Genomic DNA, 24,978 nt, shown 5'->3' on the forward strand with positions numbered 1-24,978 from the left:
CATTTTGAACTCAAGAAAATCACTTGAATTTGCTTTTTTTGTAATATAATTTCCATTGTCTAAAAAAATAAAATAAACAGCAAATAATAAGTTATTAGCAAAAAGGCAAGAAATGTGCATTAAAATGATGTATACATAACCACATTTATTTAAGAATGTATTCCAGTATCAAATGGCAAATTTCAACAATACAAAAACTGCAACTACGTTTGCACCAACCTAATAACATAATTTTTTTTTTTAGTTAGAAATTTTATAGTACAGAATATAACAGGCTTGTCTCTCACACACACACACACCACAAATCCCATATAGAATCTAGAAAGCCTGTCTCTGAATTCCAAAATCTCAGCTTTTTTAAAGTAAAATTTAAATATTTCAAACATTAAAAATAATACAGAATAATTTAACAAACACCATGTACTAATTCAGTAGATTTTTTTCTTTTTTCTTTGCTTTTCTTTCTTTTCTTTTTTTCTTTTTTTTTTTTTTGAGATGGAGTCTCGCTCTGTTGCCCAGGCTGGAATGCAGTGGTGCAATCTCAGCTCACTGCAACCTCTGCCTCCTGGGTTCAAGTGATTCTCCTGCTTCAGGCTCCGGAATAGCTGGGACTACAGGCACATGCCACCACACCCAGCTAATTTTTGTATCTGTAGCAGAGACAGGGTTTCACTATGTTAGTCAGGATGGTCTCTATCTCTTCACCTCGTGATCTGCCCACCTTGGCTTCCCAAAGTGTTGGTATTACAGGTGTGAGCCACCACGCCCGGCCCATTCAGTAGATTTCATAGATGCTGATACCTTGTCAGATTTGCTTCAAAGGTGTATTTATATATGTTTTTATTTATTTATTTTTGAGACAAGGTCTCACTCTGTTGCCCAGGCTGGTGTACAGTGGTAAAATCCCTGCTCACTGCAACCACCACTTCCCAGGTTCAAGCAATTCTCCTGCCTTGGCCTTTTGAGTAGTTGGGATTATAGGAGCTTGTCACCACTCCCGGTTAATTTTTGTATTTTTAGTAGAGACGGGTTTCACTATGTTGTCCAGGCTGGTCTCCAACTGACCTCAACTGATCTGCCCGTCTTGGCCCCCTAAAGTGCTGGGATTACAGGGGTGAGCCGCTGTGCCTGGCCTATATTTGTTTTTAAAAATCAAAATATGCATATGGTTGGAGTCCATTTTGTCATCCTCTTAGATCCTATTTTCTTATGCAGAAGTTATTTATCTTTTTAGCTCATGCACTTATATTCTTCCTACAAATATCCATATATATTTAACATGTAGTACTATTGTGTTTCAAATTTATGTGATATTTTAGTATATACATTCTATAATTGGAAAATTACATTTATTTATGCTGATATATGTGTATTATTAGTAGTATTATTACTATGATTATTTTGAACCAGAGTCTTACTCTGTCACCCAGGCTGTAGTGCAGAGGCACAATCTTGGCTCACTGCAACCTCCATCTCCCAGGTTCAAGTGATTACCAAGCCTCAGCCTCCCGAGTAGCTGGGATTACAAGTGTGAGCCACTGCACCTGCCTTACTTCATTAATTTTAATAGCTGTGTAGTATTCAGTCATATGAATGAATAGTACACAATTTTAGTCCTTTATTGATAGTTGTTTTCAACAAATATACAAATGTAAAATTTTTCCTCAAATTGGGTCAAGCCATATGTATTGTTATAAATTAGCTCTGTTTCTCCCAATAATAATAGTGTGCAGGTTTGTTACATGGGTATATTGCATGAGGTTTGGGATAGAATTGATCCCATCACCCAGGTAGTAAGCATAGCACCCAGTAGGTAGTTTTGTTTATGTTTTTCGAGACAGGGCAGGTCTCTGTCCCCCAGGCTGGAGTGCAATGTTGCGATCACTGGTCACTGCAGTTTTGACCTCTTGGGCTCAGCCGGTCCGCCCAGCTTAGCCTCCTGGGTAGCTGGGACTACAGTGGTGTGCCACCATGCCCTGCTAATTTTTGTATTTTTTTGTAGAGACTGGGTTTTGCCCTGTTACCCAGGCTGGTCTCTAACTCCTGGACTCAAGCAATCCAACCACCTTGGCCTCCCAAAGTGCTGGGATTATAGGCATGAGCCACTGTGCCCAGCCCCCAGTAGGTAGTTTTGAGCCTTCCCTCCTTCCCATCCTCTCCTCTCTGTTAGTTCCCTGTTATCTATTGTTCCCATGTTTACATCCATGTTTACCCAATGTTTAGCTTAGGATGATGATCTCCAGCTGCATCATGTTGCTGCAAAGGATATGATTTTGTTCTTTTTTATGGCTGCAGTGAACCTCTGGGTAAAGAAAATTTACAAAAATATCTCACATCAGTGTTTTTTTAATCAAAGTAAGTAGTAGTAATCCATAGTTCAGATCTACTTTGTAAGTGAGACACAGATAAAGACAGTAGTTACACATTTTATAACATTACCTTGATGTGGCAAATTTTTCTTGTTTTGTTTTTGTTTTGCATGAGTTAATTTGGATGAAACTTTCTTGAATTACTTACTTTTATAGCATTTACCTCCAGTGAGGTTGAGATGAGGAGCCTTCAATCCAACAAAGTTGTATATATGCATTCACGGAGATGACACTTAGGTTATTTAATCAGGAAACACTCCTGCTTGTCCACATGTAGATGCTACAAGTGGAGTTAGTCCTATTCTTTGGAAGTTTCACTATGTTGCCCACACTGGTCTTGAACTCCTGAGCTCCAGTGATGCTCCCACCTTGGCCTCCCAGAGTGCTGGGGTTATAGATGTGAGCCACTGTGCCCAGCCAGAAATGTGATTTTACTTCCATAATATATGTTACTGTGAATACAGTATATGTTTATTACATAAGTAGCAAATTGACTCCTCTAACAGTTTTAGTAGTTTTCCTGTTGTTTTGTCTTTAGTTTCCCAGGCAAATAATGCTATTGTCTTCAATCACAGTATTGATTAGTTCATCCCATTCTTCATATCGATCATTTTTTTGGATATGAACTAATACAGACTACTGTAATAATAAAAAAGATGGAAAGCCTCACCAATTTGCATGTCATCCTTGTGCAGGGACCATGCTAATGTTCTCTGTATTGTTCCAATTTTAGTATATTTGCTGCCGAAGCGAGCACTCCATTTCTGTAAAGCTTAAAAAACAGATAAAACTAACAGATGGGAATGGAATCAGAATAATGGTTATCTTTGGTGGCGAGGACAAGGGAGATTGTAGGTGTGCTGGTAATGTTCTCTGTCTTGATCTGGGTCATGATTTCATGGTTGTGTTCAGTTTATGAGAATCATTGAATAGTAGACTTAGGAAGTGTGCACTTCTTTGTACATGTATTATATACCTCAGTTAAAAACTTTTGCCTCTCACAAAATTTTAAAGAACATAATCTGCTGAGTTTGTCACCTTTTAGCTTTTGATGTAACTTTTCCACTACTTCTCTTCATATGTGAATACAAGTGTATGTATTCATATGTGAATACAAGTGAATACTAGTGTATTAAGTAATAAGCCACTTAACCTTTCCATTATGATATAAAACAAACATACAGAAGAGTGCACAAATCAAATGTATAGCTTAATGAAATTTTTAAATTATTAAATTGGAGGTTTTTGGGGGTGCATTATACCCATATCTTTGTTAGGAGGGAAGGAATTCATGGAAGGCTAAAAATTTTGGAGAGGACAAAGTTTTAAGGAGTCTCAATACCAAATCGTCATCTTGGCTCTGCCTTCACGTTACTGTTCCTTTGGGTAAGTCATTTAACTTATTTATAGTTCACTTTTTTATATATAAGAGGTATAATACTTAACCTTTCTTTTGCAAACTGAATTAGGTAGGTGCAATTCAGGTAAAATAATAGGAATATAGAGTAGTATTACTAGATAGGTCTTTATTTAGGCCATTGAGTTTAGGCCACTTACCTTACAGAGCAGAATTGTGGTACACAAAGACTACACAGCTAGGGATTATTGGTGTCATTCATTTATGTTAGGTTAGTATTGAGACTTAGTTAACTATGCCAGGCACTACCCTGTGATTTATTATAATACATGTATTAACTCATGTAATAGTCTAGGATTATTCCTAGAGGTAGGTAAAATTATCCCAATTTTACTGATGATATAATCGAGGGAAAATTAGGTTAAATAACTTGCCTAGGTGGGTTGAGTTCTTGAGTCTGTGCTTTAAAAAAAAATTTTTTTTGAGAAAGGGTCCCACTCTATCACCCAGAGTGGAGTGAGTGGCGTGATCTTGGCTCACTGCAGCCTCTGTCTCTGAGGCTCAAGCCATCCTCCTGCCTCATCCGCTGAAGTAGCTGGGACTACAGGTGTGGGCCACGTTTTAATGTATTTTATAGAGATGAGGTTTCGCCACGTTTCCCAGACTGGTCTCAAACTGCTGGACTCAAGCGGTCTACCTTGGCCTCCCAAAATGCTAGGATTACAGGTGTGAGCCACTGCATCCGGCCTAAGCCTGTGCTCTTTTTTTTGTTATACTGCCTAGTTATGTGAAAATAAAGACTTTTAGGCAAATGTTAAGATTTTATAATAATCTGTTAAGAGAGTTTTTGAAGTAAAAATTTTGGTATTTTGAACCAAAATTAGGAGAAGAGTCTCATTTGTTTTGACCATCATGATTCTGGAAAAGATTTATGTTAATATTTATTCCTTGGGCTTTATTCCCTTCTTAACAAAGCTAATTTTCTCCTAAAATGACTTGGATGTAAGCACTAGGTAGTTTTCTTTAAGAATATATGTATATTTTCATCTTAAAGGATTTTGTGACTAATTTACAAATATTGTTTAATTTTTAGGCAAAATGTTAATGGAAGGGAGTTTTCAAACTTGGAGGCAGATCAGACCAAGGTTTAGTGTTCTTGCTTCAGTGGTTTAAGCAGCATCTATGTGGTCTTAGCATGAGAGCAATAATTATGATTCTATCATATGTATGGTTGAAAATTATCTTTATTAAGGTATATTTGAATATGGTTCCGTAAGATTGGGAAACACATCTAGTTGTGCAACCACCATGATGATCAAGATATAGAGTAGTTTCTCAAAAAATGTCCTCATGACCCTTTCCATAGTCAGCCCATTTCCTTACCTCTAGTCTCTGGCCACCATTGATCTGTTTTTTTCTCTGTTGTTTTGTCTTTTTTTTTTTTCTGAATTCCATGTAAACAAAATAACTCAGTATTTAGCCTTTTTGTTTCAATTTTTGTTTGTTTAATAGAAATGGGAGGTCTTGTTATATTGCCTATGCTGGCCTCAAACTCCTGGTCTCAAGGGATCCTCCTGCTTGACTCAGTATGTGGCTTCTAGAGATGGACGTCTTTTATTTAACCTAATGTATTTAGAGATTCATCCACGTTTTTATGTGTCAGTAATTACTTTCTGTTGCTTAGTAGCATTCCATTGTATGGATGTACAACAGGTTCTGTATTCATTCCCCAGTTCATTTGGGTTGTTTCCAGTTCTTGGTAATTACGAATAAAACTGCCATAAAAGCATTCATGCATACATACATACACACATGTGCCCATGTATTTTCTTATGGTTTAAAAAAATATGGTGCCTAGAACTTTTATAACTTAACTACAGAACCTGAAAAAGCTGATGATTTTCACAGAACATTGTAAATTGCTTAGTAAACTTCATCCCCCAAAAAGCCCACTCTGGAATGAGAATAATCTGTTTGTATAAATAATCTTGTGGTATAAACTGTAAGTCATTAGAATTTTTTTAAATTAAAGAAGTACATACACACATTTATTTAATGGGTAAATTTATATATAAAACTCCTTAGTGCATAATTTTATATTTTATGTTTTTAGTAGCTTTTAAATCGTGAATTGTTGACTTTTTTGTTCCTCTAAGTAGTAGAATGGTTATATAATTGGTTATGAAAGTTTTTTTTTTTTTTGACAGGGTCTGGCTTCATCATCCAGGCTGGTGTGCAGTGGCGTGATCTCGGCTCCCTGTAACCTCTGCCTTCTGGGCTTAAGCTATCCTCAACTTCAGCCTCCTGAGTAGGTGGGACTACAGGCATGTGCCACCACACCTGGCTAATTTTTGTAAACACGGGGTTTTGTCATGTTGTCCAGGCTGGTCTTGAGCTCCTGAGCTCAAATGATCAGCCCACTTCTGTCTCCCAAAAGCCTGGGATTACAGGTGTGAGCCACCGTGCCCACCCAAAAACTCTTACTTATAAATTTGAGATGAAAAATACACAGAACATGATTAATAGCAGATTAAACATTGCCAAATACAAGACACAGCAATAAAAACTATCCAAAAGGAAATAGATTAAAAGGATTTTAAGAAACTAAACTGTAGAACACCTTCAAGCCAATAATACATGTAATTTGAGTCCTAGAAGGACTGAAAAGAGGAGGGACAGAAAAAATAATACAAAAAATGGCCAAAATGTTTTCAAATTTGATATAAACTATAAATCTCTTATCCAAGAAACTCAGTAAAGCCCACCTATAAGAAATATGAAGAACTCCACAAAGGTTCATAGTAATCAAAGTGTTGAACCCTAGTGATACAGACATAGAGGGATGGGACACACCAGACATAGACATTAAAAAAGGATGCTGCCAGAGTTCTCATCACAGATACCAGAATCTGGGAGGATACAGAAAAAATATTTTAAATTCTAAAAGAGGATATACTGTTAACTCTGAATTCTGTAACCAGTATAAATAACTTTCCAAAATGAAGGGGAAATAAAGATATATCCAGGCAGAAAAAAACTGTAAGAATGTATCACCAGCAGACCTGCTCTACAGGAAATAAAATAGGAACTCCTCAGACAGAAGAAAGATGATACCCGGGGAGCCAAGATGGCCGAATAGGAACAGCTCCGGTCTACAGCTCCCAGCATGAGCAATGCAGAAGACAGGTGATATCTGCATTTCAATCTGAGGTACCGGGTTCATCTCACTAGGGAGTGCCAGACAGTGGGCGCAGGACAGTGGGTGCAGTGCACCGTGGGTGAGCTGAAGCAGGGTGAGGCATTGCCTCACTCGGGAAGCCCAAGGGGTCAGGGAGTTCCCTTTCCTAGTCAAAGAAAGGGGTGACAGACAGCACCTGTAAAATCGGGTCACTCCCACCCTAATACTGCACTTTTCCAATGGGCTTAAAAAACGGCGCACCAGGAGATTATATCCCGCACCTGGCTCGGAGGGTCCTACACTCACGGAGTCTCGCTGATTGCTAGCACAGCAGTCTGAGATCAAACTGCAAGGTGGTAGCGAGGCTGGGGGAGGGGAACCCGCCATTGCCCAGGCTTGCTTAGGTAAACAAAGCAGACGGGAAGTTCAAACTGGGTGGAGCCCACCACAGCTCAAGGAGGCCTGCTTGCCTTTGTAGGCTCCACCTCTGGGGGCAGGGCACAGACAAACGAAAAGACAGCAGTAACCTCTGCAGACTTAAATGCCCCTGTCTGACAGCTTTGAAAAGAGCAGTGGTTCTCCCAGCACACAGCTGGAGATCTGAGAACAGGCAGACTGCCTCCTCAAGTGGGTCCCTGACCCCTGACCCCCGAGCAGCCTAACTGGGAGGCACCCCCCCGTAGGGGCAGACTGACACTTTCCACGGCTGGGTACTCCTCTGAGACGAAACTTCCAGAGGAACGATCAGACAGCAGCATTCGCAGTTCACGAAAATCCACTGTTCTGCAGCCACCGCTGCTGATACCCAGGCAAACAGGGTCTGGAGTGGACCTCTAGCAAACTCCAACAGACCTGCAGCTGAGGGTCCTGTCTGTTAGAAGGAAAACTAACAAACAGAAAGGACATCCACACCAAAAACCCATCTGTACATCACCATCATCAAAGACCAAAAGTAGATAAAACCACAAAGATGGGGAAAAAACAGAGCAGAAAGACTGGAAACTCTAAAAAGCAGAGCGCCTGTCCTCCTCCAAAGGAACGCAGTTCCTCACCAGCAATGGAACAAAGCTGGATGGAGAATGACTTTGACGAGTTGAGAGAAGAAGGCTTCAGATGATCAAACTACTCTGAGCTACAGGAGGAAATTCAAACCAAAGGCAAAGAAGTTAAAAACTTTGAAAAAAATTAGACGAACTTATAACTAGAATAACCAATACAGTGAAGTGCTTAAAGGAGCTGATGGAGCTGAAAGCCAAGGCTCGAGAACTACGTGAAGAATGCAGAAGCCTCAGGAGCCGATGTGATCAACTGGAAGAAAGGGTATCAGCGATGGAAGATGAAATGAATGAAATGAAGCAAGAAGAGAAGTTTAGAGAAAAAAGAATAAAAAGAAATGAACAAATTCTCCAAGAAATATGGGACTATGTGAAAAGACCAAATCTATGTCTGATTGGTGTACCTGAAAGTGACGAGGAGAATGGAACCAAGTTGGAAAACACTCTGCAGGATATTATCCAGGAGAACTTCCCTGATCTAGCAAGGCAGGCCAACATTCAGATTCAGGAAATACAGAGAATGCCACAAAGACACTCTTCGAGAAGAGCAACTCCAAGACACATAATTGTCAGATTCACCAAAGTTGAAATGAAAGAAAAATTGTTAAGGGCAGCCAGAGAGAAAGGTCGGGTTACCCACAAAGGGAAGCCAATCCGACTAACAGCAGATCTCTCAGCAGAAACTCTACAAGCCAGAAGAGAGTGGGGGCCAATATTCAACATTCTTAAAGAAAAGAATTTTCAACCCAGAATTTCATATCCAGCCAAACTAAGCTTCATAAGTGAAGGAGAAATAAAATCCTTTACAGACAAGCAAATGCTGAGAGATTTTGTCACCACCAGGCCTGCCCTAAAAGAGCTCCTGAAGGAAGCACTAAACATGGAAAGGAACAACCAGTACCAGCTGCTGCAAAATCATGCTAAAATGTAAAGACCATCGAGACTAGGAACAAACCACATCAACTAACGAGCAAAATAACCAGCTAACATCATAATGACAGGATCACATTCACACATAACAATATTAACTTTAAATGTAAATGGACTAAATGGTCCAACTAAAAGACACAGACTGGCAAATTGGATAAAGACTCAAGACCCATCAGTGTGCTGTATTCAGGAAACCCATCTCATGTGCAGAGACACACATAGGCTCAAAATAAAAGGATGGAGGAAGATCTACCAAGCAAATGGAAGACAAAAAAAGGCAGGGGTTGCAATTCTAGTCTCTGATAAAACATACTTTAAACCAACAAAGATCAAAAGAGACAAAGAAGGCCATTACATAATGGTAAAGGGATCCATTCAACAAGAAGAGCTAACTATCCTAAATATATATGCATCCAATACAGGAGCACCCAGATGCATAAAGCAAGTCCTGAGTAACCTATGAAGAGACTTAGACTCCCACACAACAATAATGGGAGACTTTAACACCCCACTGTCAACATTAGTCAGATCAATGTGACAGAAAGTTAACAAGGATACTCAGGAATTGAACTCAGCTCTGCACCAAGCGGACCTAATAGACATCTACAGAACTCTCCACCCCAAATCAACAGAATATACATTTTTTTCAGCACCACACCACACCTATTCCAAAATTGACCACATAGTTGGAAGTAAAGCACTCCTCAGCAAATGTAAAAGAACAGAAATTATAACAAACTGTCTCTCAGACCACAGTGCAATCAAACTAGAACTCAGGATTAAGAAACTCACTCAAAACTGTTCAACTACATGGAAACTGAACAACCTGCTCCTGAATGACTACTGGGTACATAACGAAATGAAGGCAGAAATAAAGAGGTTCTTTGAAACCAATGAGAACAAAGACACAACATACCAGAATCTCTGGGACACATTCAAAGCAGTGCGTAGAGGGAAATTTATAGCACTAAATGCCCACAAGAGAAAGCAGGAAAGATCTAAAATTGACACCCTAACATCACAATTAAAAGAACTAGAAAAGCAAGAGCGAACACATTCAAAAGCTAGCAGAAGGCAAGAAATAACTAAAATCAGAGCAGAACTGAAGGAAATAGAGACACAAAAAACCCTTCAAAAAATTAATGAATCCAGGAGCTGGTTTTTTGAAAGGATCAACAAAATTGATAGACCGCTAGCAAGACTAATAAAGAAGAAAAGAGAGAAGAATCAAATAGATGCAATAAAAAATGATAAAGGGGATATCACCACTGATCCCACAGAAATACAAACTACCATCAGAGAATACTACAAACACCTCTATGCAAATAAACTAGAAAATCTAGAAGAAATGGATACATTCCTTGACACATACACCCTCCCAAGACTAAACCAGGAAGAAGGTGAATCTCTGAATAGACCAATAACAGGATCTGAAATTGTGCCAATAATCAATAGCTTACCAACCAAAAAGAGTCCAGGCCCAGATGGATTCACAGCCGAATTCTACCAGAGGTACAAGGAGGAAGTGGTACCATTCCTTCTGAAACTGTTCCAATTAATAGAAAAAGAGGGAATCCTCCCTAACTCATTTTATGAGGCCAGCATCATCCTGATACCAAAGCCGGGCAGAGACACAACCAAAAAAGAAAATTTTAGACCAATACCCTTGATGAACATTGATGCAAAAATCCTCAATAAAATACTGGCAAACCGAATCCAGCAGCACATCAAAAAGCTTATCCACCATGATCAAGTGGGCTTCATCCCTGGAATGCAAGGCTGGTTCAATATATGCAAATCAATAAATCTAATCCAGCATATAAACAGAACCAAAGACAAAAACCACATGATTATCTCAATAGATGCAGAAAAGGCCTTTGACAAAATTCAACAACACTTCATGCTAAAAACTCTCAATAAATTAGGTATTGATGGGATGTATCTCAAAATAATAAGAGCTATCTATGGCAAACCCACAGCCAATATCATACTGAATGGGCAAAAACTGGAAGCATTCCCTTTGAAAACTGGCACAAGACAGGGATGCCCTCTCTCACCACTCCTATTCAACATAGTGTTGGAAGCTGTGGCCAGGGCAATTAGGCAGGAGAAGGAAATCAAGGGTATTCAATTAGGAAAAGAGGAAGTCAAATTGTCCCTGTTTGCAGATGACATGATTGTATATCTAGAAAACCCCATCATCTCAGCCCAAAATCTCCTTAAGCTGATAAGCAACTTCAGCAAAGTCTCAGGATACAAAATCAATGTACAAAAATCGCAAGCATTCTTATACACCAACAACAGACAAAGAGAGAGCCAAATCATGAGTGAACTCCCATTCACAATTGCTTCAAAGAGAATAAAATACCTAGGAATCCAACTTACAAGGGATGTGAAGGACCTCTTCAAGGAGAACTACAAACCACTGCTCAAGGAAATAAAAGAGGATACAAACAAATGGAAGAACATTCCATGCTCATGGGTAGGAAGAATCAATATCGTGAAAATGGCCATACTTCCCAAGGTAATTTATAGATTCAATGCCATCCCCATCAAGCTACCAATGACTTTCTACACAGAATTGGAAAAAACTACTTTAAAGTTCATATGGAACCAAAAAAGAGCCTGCATTGCCAAGGCAATCCTAAGCCAAAAGAACAAAGCTGGAGGCATCACACTACCTGACTTCAAACAATACTACAAGGCTACAGTAACCAAAACAGCATGGTACTGGTACCAAAACAGAGATATATAGATCAATGGAACAGGACAGAGCCTTCAGAAATAACACCGCATATCTACAACTATCTGATCTTTGACAAACCTGAGAAAAACAAGAAATGGGGAAAGGATTCCCTATTTAATAAACGGTGCTGGGAAAACTGGCTAGCCATATGTAGAAAGCTGAAACTGGATCCCTTCCTTACATCTTATACAAAAATTAATTCAAGATGGATTAAAGACTCAAACTTTAGACCTAAAACCTTAAAAACCCTAGAAGAAAACCTAGGCATTACCATTCAGGACATAGGCATGGGCAAGGACTTCATGTCTAAAACACCAAAAGCAATGGCAACAAAAGCCAAAATTCACAAATGGGATCTAATTAAATTAAAGAGCTTCTGCACAGCAAAAGAAACTACCATCAGAGTGAACAGGCAACCTACAAAATGGGAGAAAATCTTCGCAACTTACTCATCTGACAAAGGGCTAATATCCAGAATCTACAATGAACTCAAACAAATTTACAAGAAAAAAACAACCCCATCAAGAAGTGGGTGAAGGATATGAACAGACACTTCTCAAAAGAAGACATTTATGCAGCCAAAAGACACATGAAAAAATGCTCATCATCACTGGCCATCAGAGAAATGCAAATCAAAACCGCAATGAGATACCATCTCACACCACTTAGAATGGCGATCATTAAAAAGTCAGGAAACAACAGGTGCTGGAGAGGATGTGGAGAAATAGGAACACTTTTACACTGTTGGTGGGACTGTAAACTAGTTCAACCATTGTGGAAGTCAGTGTGGCGATTCCTCAGGGATCTAGAACTAGAAATACCATTTGAACAAGCCATCCCATTACTGGGTATATACCCAAAGGATTATAAATCATGCTGCTATAAAGACACATGCACACGTATGTTTATTGCGGCACTATTCACAACAGCAAAGACTTAGAACCAACCCAAATGTCCAACAATGATAAACTGGATTAAGAAAATGTGGCACATATACACCATGGAATACTATGCAGCCATAAAAAATGATGAGTTCATGTCTTTTGTAGGGACATGGATGAAACTGGAAATCATCATTCTCAGTAAACTATCGCAAGGACAAAAAACCAGACACCGCCTGTTCTCACTCATAGGTGGGAATTGAACAATGAGAACACATGGACACAGGAAGGGGAACAACACACTCTGGGGACTGTTGTGGGGTAGGGGGAGGGGGGAGGGATAGCATTAGGAGATATACCTAATGCTAAATGATGAGTTAATGGTTGCAGCACACCAGCATGGCACATGTATACATATGTAACTAACCTGGACATTGTGCACATGTACCCTAAAATTTAAAGTATAATAATAAAAAAATAAAAAAAGAAAAAAAAAGAAAGATGATACCAGATGGAAATATTGATCTGTAATAAAGCATGAAGAGCACTGGAAAGTAACGGTATAGGAAGATGTACAAGACTCCTCCATTAAAAAATCTTGAAATAATAACTGAATTTTATACAAAAATAACAACAGTGTTTTGTGTAGTCTGTAATTTATGTGTAAGTGAAATGCAGGACAACAATAGCGAAAGGCCAGGAAAGGAAAAATGAAAGCATGTTACTGGAAGGTTCTTACACCACACATGAAGTAAGATAACATGTGAAAGTAGGCTGCAGTAACTTACAGTTGTAAAGCAACCACTGAAATAACAAAACAAAAAGTTTTGTTATCATATAAGCCAACAAAGAAGATGAGATGGAATAACAACAACAACAACAAAATCCAAAACAGGGCACTAAAGAGGAAAGGGGAGCAAAGAACAGATGGATTGAGTAAAAGATGAATAACAAGATGACAGGTGTAACATAACCATTTCAAAAATCTTGTTAAATGTTCTAAGCATCCCAATTAAAAGGTAGACATTGTCAGCTTTGGTGAAAAAAATGAAGACCCAAGTACATGCTGCCTGTAAGAAAGACATTTTAAAGTAAAGATACAAACATATTAAAAGTAAAAGATTGAAAAAGAGTTACCATGAATCAAATGAAAGCTGGAGTGGCTATATTCATATCAGATAAAGTAGACATCAGATAAAAGAATATTATCAGGGAGGAAGAATGTCATTTTATAAGGAGAACAGGGTCCGCTTCTCAGGAGGACACAATAATTCTAAGAATAACAAGCACTATATATGTCATCACAGAGCTTCAACACAAATGAAACAAACACCAATAGAACTCAAAAGAGAAATAGACAATTCCACAATTATAATTGGGGATTACAATACTCACTCTCAATAATTGGTAGAACAAGTAGAAAAAAAATCAGTGAAGATACAGCAGCCTTAAAAAAATAAAACTATCAAACAACTTGATTTTATTGATATTTATAAATCAGTCCACCTGACAGTCACATAATATAAACTCTTCTCAAGCAAACACAGAATACTTATCAAGATAGAACACATTCTGTGCCAGAAAGCAAGTCTCAGAATATTTGGAGTGATTTAACTCATGTGAAGTATGTTCTCGGACCACATTGGAAATAAATTAGAAGTTAATAATAAAAACTTTTCTGGAAAAACATCAAGTATTAGGATGATAAATTACACACGTCTACATATTGCAAGGGCTAAAGAAGATTTCAAAAGAGAAATCAGAATACATTTTCAGCTAAGTGAGAGTGAAAACAATATTTCAAAATGTGTGGAATGCTGATAAGGCAATATTTATGTGTAAAATTATGGGATTAAACACTATAGTAGAAAAGAGAATAGATTTTAGATTAATTAACTACCCCAGCTTCTGCCTTAATAATTAGAAAAAGAAGAGCAAATTAAACACAAAAAACAATTTTGGAAATACTAAAGATCAGAGTGAACATCAATAAAACAAAAAAAATAGAGAAAAATCTATGAAACCAAATATTTATAAACCCAGCAGGCTGATCATCAAAACGAAAAAGAGACAAATTCCTAATATCAGGTATGAAAGAAACTATATCAGCACAGATTTTGTAAAAATTAAAAATGGAGTAAGGGAATACTGTGTACAGCATTACCCAATAAATTTTGTAATTGAGATGAAATGACAATTTTTTTGAAAGATGCAAATTGCTATAGCTCACTCAAGAAGAATCAGATAATTGAATAACTATATTTGTTGAAGTAATTGAATTTTAATTAAATGCTCATCCTACAAAGGAAACTCTAACCCCAAATTGCTTCTCTGGAGTTTTTTGTTCAAACCTCTAAGGAAGAAATATTACCAATTCTACTTAAACTCTTTCAGAAAATTGAAGAGTAGGAACCAGCTACCAACTTATTTTATAAGGCTAGTATCACCTTGATACCAAAGCTAGACTAAAACATTACAAAAAAACTATAAATGAATATTCTTTTTGAATTTAGATATAAAAGTTCTTTACAAAATGTTAGCAAATCAGTTCCAACAATACATAAAAATTATATTGTACCGTGGACAAATATAATGTATCTCAGAAAGGTTGGTTGGTTGAACATCCTCTAATCAATCAATGTATTGCACCATATTCATAAATGCTCATGTCAATAGATGCAGTAAACACATTTGATGAAGTCATATATTTACATTTGGAACATTTAGAAGGGAGCTTCCTCATCCTGATAAAAGGCTTCTGTGAAAAATCCTACAGCTAACATCATTATTAGTAACGAAACACTCAATGCTTTCTCGTTTGTCTTATCAGGAACAAAATGGGATGTTTGCTCTTACCACGCTTACATTTAACATTGTTGTGGAAATCCTAGCCAGACAAGAAGCTGAAATGGAATATGGCCAAGATAGAAAGAAAGAAGCAAAACTGCACATAGACAAAATGAACATCTATGTAGAAAATTCAATATAAAATACAAAAAAAGCTATTAGAACTAATAAATGAGTTTAGCAAGGTTGCAGGATACATGAACAATATACAAAAACCAATTGCATTTTATACTAGCAACAAATAACCAGAAATTGGAATTTTAAAAGCAAGGCCATTTAAAGTAGCATCAAAATATATTAAACTCTTAGGAATAAATCTGACAAAAGATGTGCATGACCTGTACACTGAAAACTGTGGAATACTGAGAAAAATTAAAGAAAACCCAAATACATGGAGAGATACACTGTGTTCATGCATTGGAAACCAATATTTAAAACATAAATGTTCCCCAAATTGATACATAGTTTCAACACAATCCTAGTCAAAATTCTAGCAGGATTTTAATATTTTTTGGTAGATATTGACAAGCTGATTCTGAAATTCATAAGAAAATGCAAATGATCTAGAAGAGCCAAAATAACTCAAAAAAGAACAAATTTGATAAATTAACTTTATCTGATTTCAACAATAAAACTATAATATATATGATATGAAATTCAGAACTATATATACAGATACAAAAATATTTTGTGTATATCTGTCTCTATATCCATGTGTCTGTTTATACATTTGCTGATATATATTGCAGGATCCTGTATTCTGTTGCTTTAATATATATAGTATTTCCAACAAGTTGCAAAAGCTGTCAACAAATTGTGCTAGAACCTCAGATAACCATATGCAAAAAAACCAACTTTTATCTATATTTCTTAGCATATATGAGAGTTAATTCAAAATAGGTCATATAACTAAATGTAAACCTAAAACTAGGAAGTGCCTAAAAGTAAACAATGAAGAAAATCTTTCTGATTTTGGATAAGGCAAACAATTCTTTGATACAACATCAAAGCACAATGTATAAAATTTTTTAAAATGTGATAAAAGTTTGGGGCCAGCCACAGTGATTCATGACTGTAATCCCCACACTTTGGAAGGCAGAAGCAGGTGGATCACGAGGTCAAGAGATTGAGACCATCCTGGCCAACATGGTGAAACCCCTTCTCTACTAAAAATACTAAAATTAGCTGGGCGTGCTGGCTATAGGAGCTGGGACCTGTAGTCCCAGCTACTCGGGAGGCTGAGGCAGGAGAATCGCTTGAACCCGGGAGGCGGAGGTTGCAGTGAGCCGAGATCACACCACTGCACTCCAGTCTGGTGACAGAGTGAGACTCTGTCTCAAAATAAAAATAAAAATAAAAAATTGATAAAATTTAAAATTTCTGTTCTTTGAAATTTACTAAGAGAAGTAAACAAGCCACAGATTTGGAGAAAATATTTGCAAATCAAATATGACCAAAAAAAACTTGTATCCAGAATATACGAAGAATTTTAAAAACTCAATAATAAGAAAATAAATAACCCAAATTTTATTTTTTTCAGATGGAGGCTTGCTCTGCTGCCCAGGCTGGTGTGCAATGGCACAATCTCAGCTCACTGTGACCTCAGCTTCCCAGATTCAAAAGATTCTCCCCCCTCAGCCTCCCAATCCCCCACGCCACCCCTGCGAGTAGCTGGGATTACAGGCACCCGCCATCGTGCCTGGCTAATTTTTGTATTTTTGTAGAGACGAGGTTTCACCATGTTGACCAGGCTGGTCTTGAACTGACCTCAGGTGATCCACCCACCTTCGCCTCCCAAGTGGTGAAATAACAGGTGTGAGCCACCGCTCCCCAACTCAACCCAAATTTTTAAAATGGGCAGAGTATTTGAACAGGTTCCCCAACAAAGAAGATACACATGGCAAATAAGCGCACAAATGAATGCTCAACACCACTAGTAATTAAGGGAATTCAATTACTACTTACTGGAGGCTAAGAGACCAGTTAGGGGGTTACGAGAGAAATTGTGGATTAAAATTATATATGATAGAAGTGGTTGGGATGGAGAGGAGAGGATATGAGGAATATTGAGGAGATAAAATTGCAAAAACTTCACACTTGGTTGGAAGTGGAAGCTGACGTGTGAGAGAATCAGCAATGATTCTCAGTTTTCCAATTTGAGCAAAGGAGTGGAGGCCACTGATAGACTCTGAGGTAGTGAAACACAAGGTGGAGCAGATCTAGGCGGGTATGGAGGAAGAGATGTGATCATTGAAGTATTTTCTTTGTTGTTGTGTTGTTGGAATATTGTAAGTCAAATCCCTGACATCATGTTGTTCCATCTCTACACACTTTAACGTGTGTCACTAAAAGTAGGGACACTTTCTCCCATAATCACAGTGCTGTGATCCCTCCTGAGGATATGCTCAGTGATTCTGATTATCATCCCATACATAGTCCACAGTCATATATACTTGATTATCACAAGTATCTCTCTTTTTGCAGTCTACTTATTGGAATCAAAATCCTGACAAGGTCCACCCTGCACACCACATTCTCACAAAGGTCCTCTCGTCCTGAGCAGTCCTCCCTGCCACTGATTTGTTGTCCTTCACAATGTCCCACAATCTGCGCCTGTCTTTGTTCTCCTTCGTGGTGCTTCTTAACTTCTTCTATGCCCTGAATTTCCTATAATGGGGAAGGAGCTCTAAAGCCTGGTCATAGGAACACTTCATGAACAGTACTGTGCATGGCACACGATCTCTAGCCATCCCACTTGTCACGCTAAAATCGATGACTCGCTTCTGGTGGTATCAGCCCGACTCTTTGGACACGCTGAGTAAGCAGAGTGAGAAAGGAAGAGGGCTTCAACCAGAGGAAGAGGAGCAGAGAAAACAGGGAAGGAGAATTCAGGGAAGTGGGGAAAATTGAGGGAGCAGCAGCGTGGCGGCTGAAGAAAGAAGGGTCAAGTGTCGCTGGGCAGCCAAGAAGAGACAAATGGGTCAGATGGTTTTCACAATTGATGGCTGATAACTTGTATGAGAGCAGCTTTAATGGAGGGATTAAGGTGTAAGTCAGATTGCCCTGGATGGAAGTGTGAATAGGGGTGGGAAGTGGAGGGGAAGGAATATCAATAACAATTTCAGGAATTTGGCTGTAAGACAGGGGAAAGAGATGGGAGACGTGAGCATGGGAAGACGGATGTTGAAAAAAGAGGTTGTGTTTATTCTGTGGCTGTTTTGATGGGAGAGACGTTCATGCTGGGAGGTTGAATATTTAGGAACCATAAGGAACTATTACTAACAAAGAAAGTTCCAGAAACATTCCTGGTTGGAAGGTTTCACTGTTTTGTTCATTCATTTCATATATTTTTCTTTTTTTTCTCTTTTATTTATTTATTTATTTATTATTATTATACATTAGGTTTTAGGGTACATGTGCGCAATGTGCAGGTTAGTTACATATGTATACATGTGCCATGCTGGTGCGCTGTACCCGCTAACTCGTCATCTAGCATTAGGTATATCTCCCAGTGCTATCCCTCCCCCCTCCCCCCACCCCACAACAGTCCCCGAAGTGTGATGTTCCCCTTCCTGTGTCCATGTGTTCTCATCTAACTCTCTACCATTGTTTTTTGTTGTGAGCTCAACTGGTCTAGGAGACACAGATTTTGAAACGTGATGAAATTATTCAGTAAAGCTGGTGTTAGATGCGGGTGTTAGATTGCATTTTTGTCAGACTTGGAACATATGAATTGAAGTTACTCTGTCATCTGACTGATGGGCATCACTTGTTTTTGTCTATTTATTTTAACTGTACATATTCCAAAAATTTTTTGATGTAGCTGCTATATGATAAGAATATTGTAATGGGATTCTCCTGGGTTTCTAATCCAAAGTTTGTTTTTTTTAGAAAAATAAATTTGGACTTAGTAGATAAAATTAATCATGAATACTATATAACGCCATTTGTTAGACATTTTTGAAATGATAAAATTTTAGAAATGGAGGTTACTGATTGCCAGGGGTTAGGAAAGCAGAAGGAGGTGGGAGGGAGGGGTGTGATTATAAAAGGGCTCTTGAGGGAACCACCGTGGTGCTGGAGCCATTCAGTATATTGACTAGTGGTGGATACATGAACTCACACAGGTGTTAGAATTATACAGACATTAATACACACACAGTGAAAGTAAAACTAGGAAAATCTGCCTAAGGTAAGTAGATGGAGTTACTGTCAATGTCCTTGTTTTGCAAAACATCACCATTGTGAAATCCTGTTGAGAATCTGAAACACAGACTTGGTTATATGCTTTTTTCTTTTTTTACCCTGTAAAAATGTTCCTTTTACCCTGTAAAGTGTTCCTTTTTATACTGGTAAGTATAAAAGGAACAAATTATACTGGTAAGTAAAAATTACTGATAAACAAAGTAACTTTAAACTGAACATGGGAAATAACTGCTGTGCTGTATGGTATAAATAAATAGCATATTTATTTATAACAATACTACTTTATATAATGGAACTAGATGTCACAAATGGCTCTAGTACTAGTAATACAATTAATCAATATAATGTTTTGTAGGGTTTTTTTTTTATACTCTTTGTTAAGCCTCCAAATTAGCAAGTACACATTACAGTAAATGTACAATGGATTATTTCTGTTTCCGCGTTTCAGTCGTTAACTCATTAGTTGCATGATCTTAAGATCAAATTATCTTGTTGAAGGGGACAGTCTGGATCCATTCCATGGAGCTCACATCAAAAATGTCTACTGCATTTTCACTGTGCACTGAGAGGCACGCGGCATTGTAACCTGGGAGTAGCAAAGGAGGTAACAGCAAACATGGGCTCCTTGATACCTTTTTCAGTGAATTTTTGATGAGATAATTATAGATTCACATGTAGTTGTAAAAAATAATACAGAGAGATCCCTTGTACACTCTGCCCAGATTCAATTCACAACAAAATAAAACTTTAGTGTCTGGATTACAAATAATTTAAAACATAGCTAAAAACGTAAAAGTAAAAACCTGCCGCTTTGCTAAGACCAGACCATCGAATATTTAAGAGCAGTTAACTTCCAGGACTTGTGGAGTGTGCATGGCATGAGCCACCAAAAAGAAATTTTTAAAGGAAGAGTTAAAATAAGTGAAATTTTTTTCTACCTTCATCAGTATAAGCAGTGGAAAACACTTTTGAAAGGGCTGTCCCACCACATAAAACGTTACATTTGTGCTTTTCAAGCATTCTTTTTTTGTTTGGTTGTTTGTTTTTATTTTTTATTATATTTTAAGTTTTAGGATACATGTGCACAACGTGCAGGTTTGTTACATATGTATACATGTGCCATGTTGGTGTGCTGCACCCATTAACTCGTCATTTAACATTAGGTATATCTCCTAATGCTATCCCTCCCCGCTCTCCCCACCCCACAACAGGCCCCGGTGTGTGATGTTCCCCTTCCTGTGTCCATGTGTTCTCATTGTTCAATTCCCACCTATGAGTGAGAACATGCAGTGTTTGGTTTTTTGTCCTTTCGATAGTTTGCTGAGAATGATGGTTTCCAGCTTCATCCATGTCCCTGCAAGGGACATGAACTCATCATTTTTTATGGCTGCATAGTATTCCATGGTGTATATGTGCCACATTTTCTTAATCCAGTTTATCATTGTTGGACATTTGGGTTAGTTCCAAGTCTTTGCTATTGCGAATAGTGCCGCAATAAACATACGTGTGCATGTGCCTTTATAGCAGCATGATTTATAATCCTTTGGGTATATACCCAGTAATGGGATGGCTGGTTCAAACGGTATTTCTAGTTCTAGATCCCTGAGGAATCGCCACACTGACTTCCACAATGGTTGAACTAGTTTACAGTCCCACCAACAGTGTAAAAGTGTTCCTATTTCTCCACATCCTCTCCAGCACCTGCTGTTTCCTGACTTTTTAATGATCACCATTCTAACTGGTGTGAGATGGTATCTCATTGCGGTTTTGATTTGCATTTCTCTGATGGCCAGTGATGATGAGCATTTTTTCATGTGTTTTTTGGCTGCATAAATGTCTTCTTTTGAGAAGTGTCTATTCATATCCTTTGCCCACTTTTTGATGGGGTTGTTCGTTTTTTTCTTGTGAATTTGTTTGAGTTCATTATAGATTCTGGGTATTAGCCCTTTGTCAGATGAGTAGATTGCAAAAATTTTTTCCCATTCTGTAGATTGCCTGTTCACTCTGATGGTAGTTTCTTTTGCTGTGCAGAAGCTCTTTAGTTTAATTAGATCCCATTTGTCAATTTTGGCTTTTGTTGCCATTGCTTTTGGTGTTTTAGACCTGAAGTCCTTGCCCATGCCTATGTCCTGAATGGTATTGCCTAGGTTTTCTTCTAGGGTTTTTATGGTTTTAGGTCTAACATTTAAGTCTTTAATCCATCTTGAATTAATTTTTGTATAAGGTGTAAGGAAGGGATCCAGTTTCAGCTTTCTACATATGGCTAGCCAGTTTTCCCAGCACCATTTATTAAATAGGGAATCCTTTCCCCATTTCTTGTTTTTGTCAGGTTTGTCAAAGATCAGATGGTTGTAGATGTGTGGTATGATTTCTGAGGGCTCTGTTCTGTTCCATTGGTCTATATCTCTGTTTTGATACCAGGCACCTCCACAGCCTGCCGGGAGCTCTGACCGAGGCGCCTCACTGGGGCGGGGACCTTGCCTCGCCTGGGGCCATTTCATAATTCTGAATCATGTGTGATAACGGAGAACTGGAAGTCAAGCCTCCAGCACCTCCCGTGCGAATGAGCAGCACCATCTTTAGCACTGGAGGCAAAGACCCTTTGTCAGCCAATCACAATTTGAAACTTTTGCTTTCTGTTCCAGAGGAGAAAAAGCCCAGGCATAAAATCATCTCCATATTCTCAGGCACAGAGAAAGGAAGTAAAAAGAAAGAAAAGGAACGGCCAGAAATTTCTCCTCCATTTGATTTTGAACACACCATCCATGTTGGCTTTGATGCTGTTACTGGAGAATTCACTGGCATGCCAGAACAGTGGGCTCGATTACTACAGACCTCAAATATCACCAAACTAGAGCAAAAGAAGAATCCTCAGGCTGTGCTGGGTATCTTAAAGTTCTACGACTCCAACACAGTGAAGCAGAAATATCTGAGCTTTACTCCTCCTGAGAAAGATGGCTTCCCTTCTGGAACACCAGCACTGAATGCCAAGGGAACAGAAGCACCCGAAGTAGTGACAAAGGAGGAGGATGACGATGAAGAGACTGCCCCTCCCGTTATTGCCCCACCACTGGATCATACCAAATCAATTTACACACGGTCTGTAATTGACCCTGTTCCTGCACCAGTTGGTGATTCAAATGTTGATGGTGGTGGCAAGTCTTTAGACAAACAGAAAAAGAAGACTAAGATGACAGATGAAGAGATTATGGAGAAATTAAGAACTATTGTGAGCATAGGTGACCTGAAGAAAAAATTATACAAGATATGAAAAAACTGGACAAGGGGCTTCTGGTACAGTTTTCACTGCTACTGACGTTGCACTGGGACAGAAGGTTGCTATCAAACAAATTAATTTACAGAAACAGCCAAAGAAGGAATTGATCATTAATGAGATTCTGGTGATGAAAGAATTAAAAAATCCCAACATAGTTAACTTCTTGGACAGTTACCTGGTAGGAGATGAATTGTTTGTGGTCATGGAATACCTTGCTGGGGGGTCACTCACTGATGTGGTAACAGAAACCTGCATGGATGAAGCACAGATCGCTGCTGTATGCAGAGAGAGTTTACAGGCATTGGAGTTTTTACATGCTAATCAAGTGATCCACAGAGACATCAAAAGTGACAGTGTACTTTTGGGAATGGAAGGATCGGTTAAGCTCACTGACTTTGGTTTCTGTGCCCAGATCACCCCTGAGCAGAGCAAACGCAGTACCATGGTCAGAACGCCATACTGGATGGCACCAGAGGTGGTTACATGGAAGGCTTATGGCCCTAAAGTCAACGTATGGTCTCTGGGTATCATGGCTACTGAGATGGTAGAAGGAGAGCCTCCATACCTCGATGAAAATCCCTTGAGGGCCTTGTGCCTAATAGCAACTAATGGAATCCCAGAACTTCAGAATCCAGAGAAACTTTCCCCAATATTTCGGGATTTCTTAAATCGATGTTTGGAAACGGATGTGGAAAGAAGGGGCTCAGCCAAAGAATTATTACAGCATCTTTTCCTGAAACTAGCCAAACTGTTATCTAGCTTGACGCCACTGATCATGGCAGCTAAGGAAGCAATGAAGAGTAACCACTAACATCACTGCTGTGGCCTCATATTTTTTTTTCCATTTTCTACAAGAAGCCTTTTAGTATATGAAAATTATTACTCTTTTGGGGGTTTAAAGAAATGGTCTGCATAACCTGAATGAAAGAAGCAAATGACTTCTCTGAAGACAACCAAGAGAAAATTGCAAAAAGAAAAGTATGACTTTTATATGAATCCCTTCTTTAGGGTCCAAAAGGAATTGTGTACTGAATCACTAGCCTTAGGTCTTTCAGCAAACAGCCTATCAGGGCCATTTATCATGTGTGAGATTTGCATTTTACTTTGCTGACTTTGTTGTAATAGATCCCATTCATTGTCCCCTTTGGGGTATTTCCAATACTTGAATGGCAGATTGGAGTTTTTCAGAGTATTTGTTTCATCTGCTAGTCTTTCTCTCCTTCATAGCTTTCCTTTTCCTGGACTTGCTCTTTTTGAGTTGCTTTTGAGTTTCTCATGCCTAGGTAAGTGTAATAGAAATTATGTAGCTCCTTATGTTGGCAAAGGAGCTCTATATAGTTTCACTTTTTATAAAAGTTAGGACCAGCTGTTGTTACATGTAATATTTTAGTTCAGAACTTGACCTGAAGGAAGGGAAGAAAAGTATTTGATTTTTACCTTTTTTTAACAAATGTGAAAAAGTCAGTTTTAGACATCTAGTGGTAGTAAGTTTGGCATTTGTTACATGTATAGAGAGAAGACTAATAATCTCTATTTATAACTAAATCATTGAGATAGAAAAAGATTCCCATTGACCGTAGAATTCTTCCCATTTCGTCTTCCCTTCTGCCTGTTTCCCCTTCAGGTTTGGCTCTAGGAACCAAAGTGATTTGTTCTTGTTCCAACCTGGGCTTTGTGACTTTGGTTAGTGCCAGTACCTTCTTCTTCCCTCCTTTCCCCCCTTCAATTTGGAAATAAATTTCTGTATATGTTGCAATTTTATTTTTGTTCTTTTTGTTTTTCATTAATCCTCTCTCACCTCACAGATACCCCCCTCCCATGGAAAATAATATAATAACCAGTAAATTTTCGGGAATTTAAAATTAGCTTTTTTCCACTTAAAGGAGAAAAATATTTGGGACTAGCAGACGCAGAGTGAGAGACGTGAACCTTGGTGATCTCTGATATAGTGAGAAGAGATTATACTCATGAAAGAGAATGTTAGTGTTACAGAGAAGCAGCCGATAGCAAATCAACCACAGAGACTTGGCGGCAGCGGCATTGCCCCAGGTCATCATCAGTGTGGTATTATCTATGAGAACTTGAGCGACAGAGTATTTCTTGATGAATTTATAGATCATTTGAGATGTTGA

At 38.3% G+C, this 24,978-nt stretch overlaps 1 protein-coding gene and 1 non-coding gene across 2 annotated transcripts; one reads left to right on the plus strand and one right to left on the minus strand.

Moving 5' to 3' along the window:
- Positions 1–3,019: 3,019 nt before the first annotated feature.
- LOC129050647 (U6 spliceosomal RNA) lies at positions 3,020–3,126 on the minus strand. Its single transcript, XR_008514317.1, has one exon. It is a non-coding gene; the product is annotated as a U6 spliceosomal RNA (small nuclear RNA).
- An 18,912-nt stretch (positions 3,127–22,038) lies between these two features.
- LOC100453746 (serine/threonine-protein kinase PAK 2-like) lies at positions 22,039–24,559 on the plus strand. Its single transcript, XM_054531968.2, is given in 2 exon segments — positions 22,039–22,825; positions 22,827–24,559. Coding segments are annotated over 2 exon segments (1,575 nt in total). The 5' UTR covers positions 22,039–22,081; the 3' UTR covers positions 23,658–24,559.
- Positions 24,560–24,978: the final 419 nt, after the last annotated feature.

This window comes from Pongo abelii, chromosome 16, assembly GCF_028885655.2.
Source record: "Pongo abelii isolate AG06213 chromosome 16, NHGRI_mPonAbe1-v2.0_pri, whole genome shotgun sequence".
Taxonomy (NCBI): domain Eukaryota; kingdom Metazoa; phylum Chordata; class Mammalia; order Primates; family Hominidae; genus Pongo; species Pongo abelii.